A 14,566-nucleotide genomic window follows, 5' to 3' on the forward strand; every position below is an offset into this window, starting at 1 on the left:
TGACTCACATGCCCACTGACAGACCCAGACAGACACAGAGGTCAGAGAGTGGGGCCTTCGCAGAGCTGCTGCCCCGCTCCCCTTGCCCCACTCCTCTCTCCCCACTCCCCTGGGGATGGTAGAGATCCTGTTTCCTGGTGTTAGGACTTAGAGTTAAAAGCCCCACTTCTCTCTCCACCCCCAAACCACAAGCTGTTCTGTGTGGACATTTCCACATGGGACATAAGGACAAAAGATAGAGTCTGCCTGCAGCAAGCCCCTCCCACCCACATGCAAGGCTTGCTGCCTCTCTTCCCAGATGGAAAGCCAAGCTCCACTAGGAGACCTGCCTGCAGGAGGCCACCCACCTCCACGTTCCCTCCCCTGGTATAATTTCACCTACAGAGGATTTGAAAATAGAGCTGAGCACCACTCCACTCTACGCCCATCAGTTATCATCAGCTTTACAGATGGCTTTAAAAAAATAAATCTTCAGGCCCATAAAAATGCTCCCCAGCAAGCCCTGGCCTGGTCTCAACTCACAGGCCTGTGACCACCCCCTGAACAGCCGCATAGCACCACCACCCCGAAACAGGAAAAGCAAGGTAGAAAGAAGGCCGCTTGTCAGGAAGGCACCCTTCCGCCAGTGGTGGCTGCTGGGCTGGGCCCTCAGCTGCACCATTTGGGCCTTGCATTTAGGTTCAAAGCTGGGGTCAGGAAGGGCACTGTCTTCTTCCTGGCCTGGCCTGACCCCCAAAGCTTAAAGCCAAAAGCAAGTACCCCAACCTAAGCCCCCACCCCTTCCCTCACCAACTCTCTTAACAGCCTCAAAGCTTAAACACAAACCTCTACCTCTGGGCTCACGTACACAGGCTTTCACAGCCAAAATACACACTGAGCCTCGCTACCTGGTTCAAGGGCTGTTCGGTCCCCCAGTGACCAAACTAAGGGACCAATAGGAGCAGGTGACACTGAAGGAATCGATACAACAGAGGAGGAGGACGTGTCTGAATCTTCAAGCAGGGAAGTCAGTTGCAAAAGCAGGGATCAGCTCTATGGAAGCCACCGGGGACACGGTGGGGTGGGGGGCCTTCCAGGTTGAGGGGACCTGAGTCTCTTCCTATTCCCGACAGTCTGACACTTTCTACTGAAAGTGTGGAGAAACACAACTAGAATCCTCCACTGCCTTTTCGACCAGAAAAAAAAAAAAAAAAACTTCAGAAAGACCCACGCCCACAGCCTCACAGACCCACCAGTCAAAGACCTGGCTTCCAAACCAACTGCACCCCGCTCGGGCTGTGAGGGAGGCCTGGTGAAGTCACTTACTCTCTGAGCCCCACATGCCCTATGAACGGGGGACGGGGCTTCCCAAGTTGGCACATCGTGACTGATGGAAAGAAAACGACATGTGAATGCATAAAAGTTTAGTCATGATTCACAAGAGTACTTCATTTTACACCACCCTGAACTGTTGCTTTTTATTTCATTTATATAAGCCTGTCTCTCAATTAAAATGAAAACTCCAAAATAACTAAGGCTATGTCCTGGTTAACAGACAAGCTGTGAGGTCAATCCATCTGGGTTCATTCCATACCTGGCTTACTGTTGGGTTGGCCAAAAAGTCAACCAAACCAGTAAGTTTGGTTTTTCCAAAAAATAAAAGACACATTTTCCATTTTCGCCAATGACTTTGTTGATTTGGATATTTTGAGTATGTTGGCTATCTCCTGCGTGGCAGAATGTTGATTGCTCTCAATTAATGTCTCAATTTGATCACTATCAACTTCAACTGGTCTACCCCACCGTGGAGCATTGTCCAGCGAGCTATGTCCAGCACAAAACTTCACAAACCACTTTTGACACGTTTGATCAGTCACAGAACCTTTTCCATACACTCCACAAATCTTTTTTTTTCTTGCATTTCAGTTGCATTTTTACCTTTCTTGAAATAACAAAGCATAATATGCTGAAAATGTGTATTTTCTTCCATCTCCAATATTAAAATGGCTACACAAAAATTCACCAATTTTGATTAAGTTTTTTGAAATGCACACTGATATGACAGCTGTCACAATACGAAATTGTTTCAAATGAAGTTAACGACAACTAAGCACTACTAGAGCCATCTCATGGGAAAAAACAAACGCACTTTTTGGCCAACCCAATAGCTGGTCCATTTGGGCAAGTTACTTAAACTCTGAGCCTCAATTTCCCTGTCTGAAACAAAGAAAAAACATTATCTTCCTCAAAGTACTGTTGACCAGACAGAAGTAATCCAAACCATGCAACCTTCAATCCGTGTGAACTATTAGTTTTTACTTGTTTGGGGAGCTGACACGTTTTTTATAAACACTGATTGATTGATTGGTTGGTTGGTTGGTTATAAAACAGTTAACTATTGCCCTGGCTGGTGTGGCTCAGTGGATTGAATGCTGGCCTGCAAACCAAAGTGTCGTCGGTTTGATTCCTGGTCAGGGTGCATGCCTGGGTTGCAGGCCATGCCCCCAATAAGGGACAAGCGAGTGGCAACCACACATTAATGTTTCTCTCCCTCTCTTCCCCTCTCCCTTCCCTTCTCTAAAAATTAATGAAACAGTTAACTCTCCTTTCCAGCCTCTTCCTCTTTCTCTCATCTCTTCCCTTCCCAGGAGGTGGACAATGCTGACATTACCTCCCAGATTTTGGACTTGTGAAATGCGTTAAATCAAAATGAAAGGTTTCCTCTAAGGACCAAGGGTACCAGCACCTTCATCCCCAGCCCTTTCTCACTGTGAGGCTGTGAGACTGTCATTTTGTCTCTCTCTCAGCTCAGGATCTTCCTCCTGCAAGTGTGATCATCCCACATACCTTACAAGACTGTTGCAAATGTTAAATGTGGCTGCTGACAGAACACAGCTAACACATAGGCCATGTCAAGAAGGGTTTTCTGTCCTCCATCCACTGTCACTATGGGTGACAGGACCCTACAACCTCTCAGTGAAGAGGGGATCCCAGCCCAGTAGCCCACTGTAGCCAAGGACCAAGCAAGCGGTTTCCAGGGTAACAGCATCCTCTGCATCTATTCCCCATTTCCATCTCTGGCTGCCTTTTATTCTCCCCCCACCTCTGTAGTAGGCTAAGTCACCTTTTCCCAGTATTGCTAGGCAACCCAAGATGATGCAGCTGCCTCCTGGGGGAGGACCCTAGTCCTCTCCTCCCTTCCCTCCACCATGCCTCAGGCCCTGGAGAAAGCTGCCCTCCTTAATTATTTCCCTCTTCCATTCTCCCACTCACTCACCGTGAACCCATATCCCTGACCTTAAGAGTAAACAGTGTTGGGGGGGAAAGAAGCACACACAGATGAGAGGAAGAGGGATGCGGAGGACAGAGAGTATCAGAAACTCATGGGCGGGTACTTACCTCCGGGAGGTGGGATGACAGGCAATTGTCATTTTCTTCTTCTATTACTAGCGTTTTCTGAGGGCTTTTTGAGCTATAATTATTACACCACAAAAGTCACCCATTTAAAGCATACAATTCAGTGGTTTTTAGTGTATTCACACACTTGCCCACCATCACCACTACCTAATTCCAGAATGTTTCCACCACTGGGGTTTGTTTTGTATGTTTGCCTTTGGTTAAATGCCCCAAGGTACAGGAGCATTTTGTTTCGTAAGCAGCAGTGCGAAGTGGTGAGGAGGCAAACTCCAGAGCACACTGCCCGGCCTCTGCCCGGCCCGGACCCAGCTCCCCCTCGGGCTGGGTGTATGACCTCGGAGAAGTGGTGTGGCTGCTCTAAGCCAGTCTGCCCATCTGCGAAGTGGGTTAGCAGCAGAACCCCTCACAGGGTTAGATTTGTTAATGCATGTAGGGTCCTGAGGACAGTGCCTGACACTTAGCATGTGCTCAGAAGACGTGAGAAACTATGATTATCATAAGAAAAAGAATTTCTTAACTTAAGAAAAAAATCCAGTCCTGCTCCTTGGAAGATGAGCCTGCCCAGGTTGCCAGGGACCACCATTGTTTTTCACGGTTTGTCTAGGAGGGGCTGGAGCTGGACTAGGGCCTGTCACTCCCCATCCGCCATCCCCTCTGCAACCAATGTTGCCATTTGGGAGTGGCTGAATGGGGCACACAGAGAGGGCAGGTTGGGGTCATGGCTTTGGGGCATATGCATTACTGCACTGGACTCATGGTGTCCCACACATTGAGATCCTGCCCGGTAATTCCCATCCAGGACATGACAGGGAGGAGAGCAGGTGAGGTAGGGCAGAGAGCACCTGACCAGCCCTCTCCATGCATTCACCTCCTACCTGTTGAGAAGGGAGGATGCTGGGACTTGACGCCCAGCCTGAGAACCAGCGAGAACACTTGGCTGTGTGTTAAGAGGAAGGTGGGCTGCCAGGGTGGCTCTGAGCCCTGGCTTGCTGGGTCTCTTGCCCCTACCACTCCGAAGCTCCTCGCCTCCATCAGGGCCAGGTGTGGACAATGCGTGCTTAGCAGGATGCTGGCACCTGGGCTGGCCAAGATAGAACCCTGGGCTGAATCATGGGTCCACCTGGGGTGACCCAGTCTGACCAGGACTAAGGAACCAGGCTACTGAGGTTCCCTCTGCCCTCGGCCTCGCAGGCATGACCTCGGGGAAGCTGGCGAGCTCCAGGACTGCTCTAGTGTCCTGGATGAGTAAGCCTAGCTCATGAGCCTTCTGCAGACGAGACCACGCTGAGAGGGGACAAGAGCGGGGACAAGAGCAGGGCGGTGGGGAAGGTGCCCTCATACCACAGCCCCTTGGCCAAACACTGGATCCCAGGAAAACCTTGGCTGGTTACATGTAGGGGCAGCTCACGAGGGGTTAACTGGCTGGGACGTCCCAGGACGTCCCAACACCACCTGCACCAGTGGTGTGGGGCTGCAGGGCCCCACCTGGGAGCTGTGCAAACAGCCTGGCCTCTCCAAAAGGTGAGAGGGCTCAGCTCTGGGAGAGGAAAGAGAATGGGAAAGAAGGACAATGAGGGAGAACAATAGGAGGAGTGTCCCCAGGATACAGGCCCTGAAAGGAAGACAAGGAGTTGTCCCCGCTGGGCCCTTCCAGTCTTCTCCCTGACCCTTCTGTCCTACCCCCCTCTACACACGCACACACAGCCTGACTGCCATGGAAAGAGGAGGTTTCCCAGAGAAACTGCCATCCCGCCTATCCTTGAAGGTGAAGGTCACGTGCCCCCCGGCCCTTCGCCTTCTCCGTCCCCACAGGCTACAGTGTGGCTCCTGCCTGGCAGTGACCGTGGTGTTTGTCTGGGCAACACTTCTGGCCATTATAGGTGCAACCTGGTGTAATTCTCTGTTTTTCTGGCTCCCTCTCCACCTGAACCACAATCCATGACCTCGCATGGGTAGAGCACCTGATACTTAAGAGGGGTTCAATCCTCACTCACTAAATGACTCCACAAAAACCGTCACCATTCTCACACTGTTAAAGAACTGGACAGTGGAGAAACAGACACACCACAGCAGATACCCCAGAGACACACGGCAGCAGGTCTGTGACTGAGACTAGGTCCTGTCTCAGGCTTGCGCCACCCCGCCCTGGCTCCAGGCACACAGGAGGCACCAGGTCTTGTGTGACAAGTCCTCCAGCCAAGTTTACGGTTTGTGGAGATCTTCCTCAAGAAGATGGAAAGAGGGAGCCCAGATCCCAACCACAAACCCCAAACTACTGGACGCTCATTGGTTTGACCTCCTCGGGCTCAGAACTGCCCCACAAGGAAGGGCCCAAGGGTCAGGGCCCACCCCCCAGTGGGAACAGTTTCTAGCTTCTCCTCAAGAATCCAGACTTCAGGAAATATGTTTCCTCCTTTTCCATTGAAAAGGCTGGGGACCATGGATCCTGCAAAAGCCTGCTAGCCTTACTCCTCAAGCTCATCCCAAGTGACCCCCAACAGCCCCTCCAGGGCCCCTCCTTCCTCAAAACCGGAAGGTCGGGTTCTCCGTGCAGCCCAGGCCTTCTCACACCTGCCTGTCTGAGGGCGGCCTCGGTGGCAGCCAGAAGCAGCCGGCCTGCCTGGTGTGAGCCAGCTGGCCTCCACGCCCTAATGCTCCAGGCCCCCGTCCATCTCTCCATCAGGCTTTGTCCATCACTTGGACAACCAGTGGGACACCTGTTTTCACTGCACCCACAAGGGACAAGCTGTGGAGAGAAAGCAGCTGCAATAGGTCCTGAGGCACAGCAAGGCTGGGCAAGCTGCTGGGAAGGGGGGAAGGCGGGGGCCGGCCAAGAATGCCCCAGCTATTTAACAGTGGGCCTGAAGGCAACGCCAGCTTGTCTTTTTGAGAAAATTCCTAGTTTGAGGTCATGGTACCTGTCCTAAAACAAGCTAACAAGCACTTTAACATGCATTTCTCCATCTTGTACACCTAGGAAATAGGGAAAGGCCGAACAGGTATTTTACACCGTTCCATAGGCGAAAGAACTGAGCAGAAAGGTCAAGTGACACTGAGTTCAGGGTCAGAGGTCAAGGACAACACAACTCCCTAGGCAAACTTGGCTCCTTCTATGATGGGTTTCTATACTGCACCTATCTCAAAGCATATTGGGTAAAGGCCACAGACACTCTGGTACCTCAAAACTGTTAACATTTATTAAGCAGTGGCTATCTGCTAGGTGCTACGCCGAATTCCCTACATACATTACTCGGGTTTAAACCTTCACCCAACTACATCCATCAGGCAGAAGTCATCATCTCCATTTCCTCATTTGCATCATCCAGCACAGAGCAGGTAAGTGACTCACCAAGATCACACAGCTAATCAGTGCAAAGGCCAAGATTTGAACCCAGTGTGCTCAGAGCACGTCTATCTGCAGGGCCTGGAGCCAGATACAGCCCCAGGATGGGGTGGGTAGTTTATCTGGAATGTAAAGCATTTCATCCCTATCTCCACCCTCCAGCCCAGAGTTAAGAGCCATGCAAGACACCAAGTTATTTCTTGACCGCCCTCTAAGACGCCTGGCTGCTGCTAGGCACTAGGGATTCAGCAGAGAACAGGACAGGCTGGGTCCCTGCCCCCACAGACACTGGCAAGGGGTGAAGCAGGCAGGAGTCAGAATAGTGAGAAGCATGAGGACGGACCCCAGAGCCAATGCTCTCCTCTCCCAGGTCTTATTTCTGCCAGGCCTCGCCCTGGCTTTAGGAGCCCTAATCTTCAGGACGGGCGGATGTCATCGCCCCATCTTTGCAGTCCTCCACATTGAACGGTGTCCTTGGTTAGCTCCTGTGATGGTCACACAGTCCCGAAGCAAGTGTAAACAAGGAGGCCTCTCTTCCTGCAATCTGGCATGTTCTTACACCTGCCAGGGCTGCCTCTGTCTCAACATCCATTAGCTCAACAAATATTAAGTTCCACATGTGAGAAACCCCAGGGCTGGCATCTGTAAAATACACAGTAAACCAGAGCCTCCAGGATTCAAGGAGGAAGAGAGAATAAAATTTAACAGCAGAAGCTGCCAATTTGCATATCTTCTCCATCAACGGGGAAGGGGAGGGTTATTAATTCCTTTTTTTAAAATAAGGAACTGAGAGAGTGACAGAGGTGAGTGATTTGCCCGAAGTCAAAATCCTGAATCTGTAGAGTCTGGATGCAACTCAAAGACTATGCTCTCTCCAGCCTGCCCCCCTATCCCCCGCCCCCTCCCCCATGAGCATAAGCGAGATCCATCGGAACTGTGGTTGACCCAGAAAGATAGGTGCCCTTAGGAAAGGTGACTTTGGGGCTCAGCCTCAAAAGTCAGGAAGACTATGAAAGCCAGTAAACTGCTCTAATCCACTGAATTTTGTGTCTGAAGCCCAGGGAGTGAGTGAGTCCAGCCTCATGAACTCTATCTACACTGAAGCATTCTTTGAAGAAGGAACAAGCCACGGACAACCGCCACAGGTTCCTGAGTCATGCCTCCTGCTTGCACAGACTTCTACTTGCCTCTGCAAGGGGCCTCACCATTCCTGGAGGAAGTACTTCTACCAGGTTATTTAATCCAATCCCTGTAAGAGCCCGAGGGGGTTAGCAGGGCAGGAATACAGCCCCTTTACAGAGGAGGAAACAGAACGGACAGATACCTCATCTGCCTTGTTCATGGCTCTATCCACAGCACCTTGAACCATCCATGGCACAGAGATGGTGCTCCAAAAGTATTTGTTCAATGAGCTAATAAAAGCTCAGAAGTGAAATGACTTGCCCAAGTCTCAAAGTTATGGTTGCACCAGGGATAAAAGGAGGGTCTTCTGCCCCCAACTGCACTGGGTGCCCCCTCCCCACCCCGGGACTCACTCTTGTGCCTCCATCTGGAATGGTTGTACTCTGTCCACTTGTCAGCTCTGGTCCCTTTCAGTCCTTGCTTCCCAGGGTAAGCAGCGAAGATGTCAAAGGCAAGCAGTTACTTTAAGTCTGATTGTCCACAGGTAATACCACTTATTTATGTTCCGCTAAGAATTAGGTAGAATCTACAGATAAGGAAACTGAGGTCCATGCAAGGCGAATTCATGGCAGAAAACAAACTTTGGACTTGATTTTCCAAGTCAGGCTCAGAGCTTGTCCCATCCCACCACCCCCTCCCACCCTCCCGCCAAAACAGGTGTTGTCTCCTGTTCGTTCAGATTCTGGCAGATCTGGATGCCAGGCCCAGCTTCCTGCCTCCTTCAGCAATGAGGGGCGAGTGAGGGGAAGCTGCCTGCCCCGAACATGGCTGCATCCCAGCCCCACTACACACCAGCGTGGGACTCTGGGCTGGTTAACTTCCCCCTGCCCCTCATTTCCTCATCCTCACGTGTGCCTGGCTCACAGAGCTGCTGGGGGTAACAACTGGAACAATATATGTGCCTAGATGAGAGCAATGCCTGGCACACAGCAGCCACTTGCCCAGACAATTGGGCAAACTGTTGATGGGCCTAGTCAATTACCAAATGTCCCACATGACCCCATTCCCACCTGGTTACCCAGAGGCCTGGCACACACCCACACCCCCCGGGGCCAGAGTTTTATGAATGTGTGTGTGTGTTATGTGTATATGTACAGAGAAAGATAGACGATATAACTTTTCTTCCCAACTATATTGAATACATCTATTCATTCATTTGATCATACTGAATAGTATTGTGCAGATTTCCTGGTCAGTGCTGAGAAGACAGGAGTTTGTGCTGCCCAGGAACTTAGTCCTCCCACAGTCCTTAAAAGGACCTAATTCCTAACTCTGGGGCAGTCCTGCCTCTCCGGCTCCTCTGTGTGCCTGTCACTACTAGGCACACAGTAGGTACTCAGTGAGCAAGGACCTCCCACACTTCCCACTCTCCATGTTAGATCCCAAGACATCCACCACCCTAATCCCACCACTTTTGCCCAATTAAAATATATTCTCAAGAAGCCTTCACCATGAATTTTTTAAAAGCCCCTCTGTCTTGCCCCCACGGGAATTTCTCAATTATTCACTCCATTCTCTGTTCCTCCAATGCCCAGTTGTCCCAGGAAATAAGCGGGTGAGTGGGGGGCAGTCGCATCTTTCCCCAGCTCTCCTAGAGGGGGCAGACAGGAAGCGAAAGAGGGGTGTTAAGTAACTTTAGCATTTTGAAAAAGTTAGCTCAAAGCCGGGCCCAGTGTCATATAGGGCTGGACCCAGGAGAAGTGGGCCTGGGTCTCAGGTCACCTGACTTTGAGGAAGCCCTTTGTGCGTCAGTTTTAAATTACCTCTGCTTGTCTGATGAAGTGAGTAAAAGGGCTTAGGATTCCTGAGTGAGCTAATACAGGATGCCTTTGGCTGGAAAAAAAAAACTTCAGTCGGCTCCCTAAACTCCCCCCCTTTTAAGTTTAAAAAAGGGAATGAATGTTACCATTTTTGGACATGAGCGTTCTCCCTCAAGCCCAGCCCTAACCGCACTATCCAGAGGGACGCGCCATCCTCTCCCCCCCCATTCCCAGATCAGCGGGGGTGGGGGGGCGGGGGGCGGGGACGAGGGTGGGGCGAGAAGGGACAAAACGAGGAGGGACCGGATGGGAGCGGGCAGAGGGGGAGGAGGGAAAGAGGGGTGCACAGGGTACGTGGCCGCCTGAGGCAAGAGCTCACCGCGCAGGCAGGAAGCAAAGGCTGTGTTGGGGCGCTCCCCCACCCCCACCCAAAGAGTGGTTTCTGATCTCTTCCTGCCACTGGCCACTGTGCCGCTGTCCCATCGTCAGCTGCAAGCTTTGCCCCGGTGGCGGAGTGCGTGCCGGGTACAAGGAGCCTGGGACGCGGCTCGGTGGCTAAGCAGGGATCCCGAGTGACTGACCCTAAACATCCCCGGGAAAAATCCCCTGCACCGGAGCCCCTCAGCTCAAATCAAGTTGCCCGAGTTCGCTTTCTCCCAGCACAAGCAGGGGTCGGAGGGGCAGGACACAGACTCAAGTCCACCTCCGCTCGCAGCTACCAACCCCGAGTTAAGCAATTTAAACGGTACGCCACCCTGATCCTGCCCCCCCCAGGGCCCGCTGGGGAGCCAACTCACACCCCTGCCTTTCCTCGGCCCCAACCCCACTCCAGCAGGTCCACCTCCAGGCCGGCCCCGAGGCAGCTTCCAATCCCTTCGGCTCCCTCTTTCCCCTCCGTCAGCGGGCTGGGGCTGGGAGGTGTAATGTCCCGCGCAGCTTGCCCCCTACAGGTACCCAGCCTAGGGCGGCCCAGGAAGGGCGCTGCCACCGCATGCCATATGGAGAGGCGGCCAGGGGGCGGGGAAGGGAAGGGAAAATCGATCCCGAGCTGCAGCCACCGAACCAGGGTCTCAGCCTCAGCCTCCCAGGCACCGCCCCCGCCCCTGCCCACGCGGGGATGGTGAAGAGGCAGCCGGGCGACCCAAATCACCCGCCCCAGGGCGACCTGCCTGCCGGCGGCCCCACTTCCCCCTTCGCAGGCTCTGGGGCAGGGGCGCTCCCCCTTCCGCCCCACGCCTGTAACCCAACACCCCACCTAGCAGCAGCCGCGCATCCCCCGCCCCCGTTCCTGCGCGCCAGGAACCGGTTCCTAGCCCCGAGCCGCTAGCGCGGCGGGCGGAGCGGGCCAGGGCGGGGGGCTGCGGCGGGCTGGGGCAGCTGCTGACCTTTCTCTGCTGTTTCTCCCAGGCCGGGTCCAGGAGCAGGTCTCGATCCCAGTCCTCTTCGGGCTGCATGTAGTCGTTGGTTTGCTGGGAATCATAATGGTCCATGATGGTGCGCGCGTGCTAGGACTGGATTTCTTCCTCCACCTTCTCCCAGCAGCGGCGGCGGCTGCTGCTGCTGCCCCGGAGTGGGGAGGGTGTCAGGCCGGGCTGGGCTGGGCTGGCGGGGCCGGGCTAGCTCCCCTGCGCCCGGTTCCGCCGCGGCGCTGCTCGCGAAGTCTGCTGCTGGCGGCGGTGTCGGCAGCAGCTGCTTGAGCTCGCGAACTGCCTGCCTCTGGGCGGGCGCTCGGACCTAATCTCCACGCACACTGAGCCCGGCAGACACACTAGCGCTGCGGGAGCTAGGCAGGCAGGGGCGGGGGTAAGGGGCAGAGAGCCCTCCCTAGGTTCTCCATTGGCCAGGCCGAGTTGCCCAAACTTCCCCCCATCGCCTCTCATTGGGAATTCCTGGCATCCGTCAGCTGGGCCACGGCGCATATAGGTGGACTTCCCGGCGCGCACGCCCCCGCCCACTCCCGAGGTTCCCACTGCCCCGCGGCTCATGTGACACCACCTTAAGCTAAACGGGACAGAAGCTGGGGGACGCCTCCCAGAGCTCACGGACCGAGCGACAGCGCGCTTCGGAGCTTGAGGAGCCTCTAGGGATTGGTCACACTCCGCGTCGGCCAAAAGGCCCCAAACTCTGGCGCGCCGGCGTTATTGCGCTCCCACGCGCGCTCCAAACCCAGACGGCCAGGGACTTGGAAAAGGGCCGTGAGGAAACCCAAATTCACATTTCATTTTCTGTTTCCCAGAGTTCGGAGTGATGGGCACCCAAGGAAAGGGGCGGGAAATGCGGAAATGGAAAGGAATTTCCTGGGAATTTCCTGACTCCGCCGCCCCCACTCTCCATCCCGCCTTGCTCGATCCGCCTGACCCCTGCCCTGCGGCAGCCGGGTTTCGCTCCAGACAAGTGCGCTCAGAGTTTTCCCGCCTCGCCACAGGGTCCTTTCCCGCCCGCCCTTGGGCTCAGGACGCCGCTAAGCCACGGGGCTTCCCGGGTGGCAACTACCTCGCCCAGCTTCCCGGGATCCCCTGCCTGTCGCCCTGGCTGGCGGACCCGGAGCTACGCACCGCACTGTGGCTGTATCTTAAAAACTGGGAGGAAAGATCCTGACTGACGTACCTACTCCACTCTTGCGGCCTCTGCCCCAACACGCACACCTGGAAGATGGGGGGACTGAGGCTCCAAGAGTTGAGCTTGAAAAGGGATTTAGCGAGTTTTCAGGACTCCACAAGCCAACCCTGTAACCTTATGCCAACAACCAACAAAGGTTTATTGTTATTGGAGAAGGAAGGATGGCAAGACTGACTAAACACCTCTAACTTCTGAGTCCTGCCTGGGCTTCTTTCCTCGGACCTAGTAAGAGGAGGGAAGGTCTAAACACCTGCCCAGCAGAGACAGACATGTGGGAGAGGCGGGCCTTGCATCCTGGTGGGCTCCTAAGACGTCCCAGGGCAAAAAACAAAACAAAACAAAGAAAACCACAGCAGCAAGTAGACCTCCAAAAGCGTATGCACATAATAGTGCTTAATTTATATTTGTGGCCCCGAGGGATGGCTGAGTCAACTGCAAAAACTCAACGGTGGCAGTCCATTGGTGAATGAAGGCGTTGGAGGAAAATTCACTGACAGGAAGAGCCATGAATTAGGATCCTTGAAAGGCCACAGATGGAAATGGTGAAGAAAGTGCCTCTGACTCCCAGAGAGGGCCAGCCGATGCTACTGTAAACAGATATCCATGCTCCCTGCCTCATGCGTGGACCCCACATGCTTATGCAAGTGTTACCCGTCAGCACTCTGCTTGCCACAAGTCCCTGACTGAGAAAGCACACTTCTCCTGAGCCACAGAGATAGCAGATTTATGGGCTATTATTTATAACTGCTTCTAAACTACGGCTCCAAATCTACATAGAGGGTAATGATGCTGCTGTATCCACTTATTCACTCAATAAATATTTGCTGAGCACCGACTGTGTCAAGGGAGGTGCTACATCTTATAGAGAAATGAAGAAGACACGCTCCCTGCCCCTGTGCCGCCCAGCAGAGACCCACAGAAACAAAAATACCTGCAATGGGAGAGCTGCAAGGAGGTAGATCTGCCTCTGGGGGCACAGAGGAACGCTGAGCCCAGCCTGGGAAGGGAAGCTCCGGGTGCAACTTTTTGGAGGAGGTAACATTGAAGTGAGCCTTTGAGAACAAGAGTCAGCCAGATGAAGAGGAGTGTGGGAGGTTATTCCAGGCAGAAGGAACAGTGTGAGCTAATACATGGGGGCAGAAACTGCATGGTGTGAAAGGAATGCCTGCCATTTCAGTGTGGCTAGACTAGAAATTCAAGGCTGAGAGGGGCAAGAGACGGGACTGCAGAGGTGGGCAGCAGCCAGACGGTGAAGGGCTTGTGTGCCGAGCCAAGTGTGGGACTGACGGGAGCAAGGCTGGCTGGAAGCTGTGACAGTTAGTTTCAAAGCTGTTGCAATAATCCGGATAGAAAATACTTAGTCCTTTTGGGCTACAGTAACAGAGTACCATAGACTGCGTTGCTTAAACAACAAATGTGTCCTTCTCATGGTTTTGGAGGCTGGGAAGTCCAAGATCAGGTCCAGTGTCTGATGGGAGCCTGCTTCCTGGCTCATAGATGGTCGTCTTCTCTCTGCGTCTCCATGTGGCAGAAGGGGCAGGGACCTCTCTGGAGGCTCTTTATAATGACACTAATCCCATTCGTGAGGGCTGTGCTCTTATGACCTCTTCCCTTTCCTAATACCATCACTTTGGGGGTTAGGATTTCAACATATGAATTCGCCAGGGGTTGAGTCTATGGCAAATGGAGAACAGTGAATAGACGTAGGAGATACAGCTGAGAGGCCCAGGAGTCTGGAGGTGAGGATGAGAAAGAGGGGTCTTTGTTGCTCTCAACAAATGTCCAATATGGACAGACCATGCACTTTACCTACATTACCCTATTTAAGCTCCGCCCCTGAGATGAGAATTATCTCCATCTTACAGAGAAAAACAACTAAGTCCCCAAGAGCTAGCCAACTAGTCCAAAGTTACCCAGGCACATGTGGCTCCTAACCCCATGGTTTTCACCTAGTGGTTCTCAACCCTGGGGTAGTTTGACAGCCCCTCTCAGGGATATGTGGCAATGTGTGGGGACATTTTTGGTTGACTCAACTGGTAGGCTACAATTAGCATCCAGGGGAATGAAAGCAGGGATGTTGCTAAATGTCCTGCAGTAGACAGGGCAGTGTCCCACCAGAAAGAATGACCCGACCGAAAATACCAGCAACGCTGAGGCTGAGGACCTCTGCTTTAACTGCGGTTTCTGGTCTGAATGATCTGGTGAGTTGGTGGAAACACAGCCACTGAGATAAAGACTTTCAGGTGTGGGAGCAGAATCATGGACT

General features: G+C 53.3%; 1 protein-coding gene across 5 annotated transcripts in view; it reads right to left on the reverse strand.

Annotated features, from left to right (window-relative positions):
* The window catches only part of ACTN1 (actinin alpha 1), an 86,461-nt gene extending 74,978 nt beyond the window's left edge, over positions 1-11,483 (reverse strand). For 2 of the 5 annotated variants that reach the window (XM_071222016.1, XM_071222017.1), the window contains exon 1: positions 11,067-11,483. In XM_071222016.1, the coding sequence (XP_071078117.1) occupies positions 11,067-11,171 (105 nt within the window). In that variant the 5' untranslated portion in view covers positions 11,172-11,483. The remainder of the gene's footprint in view (positions 1-11,066) is intronic. The other 3 variants (XM_053928027.2, XM_071222015.1, XM_053928026.2) reach the window with 3 other exon arrangements.
* Between the last annotated feature and the right edge of the window lie 3,083 nt (positions 11,484-14,566).

This window comes from Desmodus rotundus, chromosome 7 (assembly GCF_022682495.2).
Source record: "Desmodus rotundus isolate HL8 chromosome 7, HLdesRot8A.1, whole genome shotgun sequence".
Classification (NCBI taxonomy): Eukaryota; Metazoa; Chordata; class Mammalia; order Chiroptera; family Phyllostomidae; genus Desmodus; species Desmodus rotundus.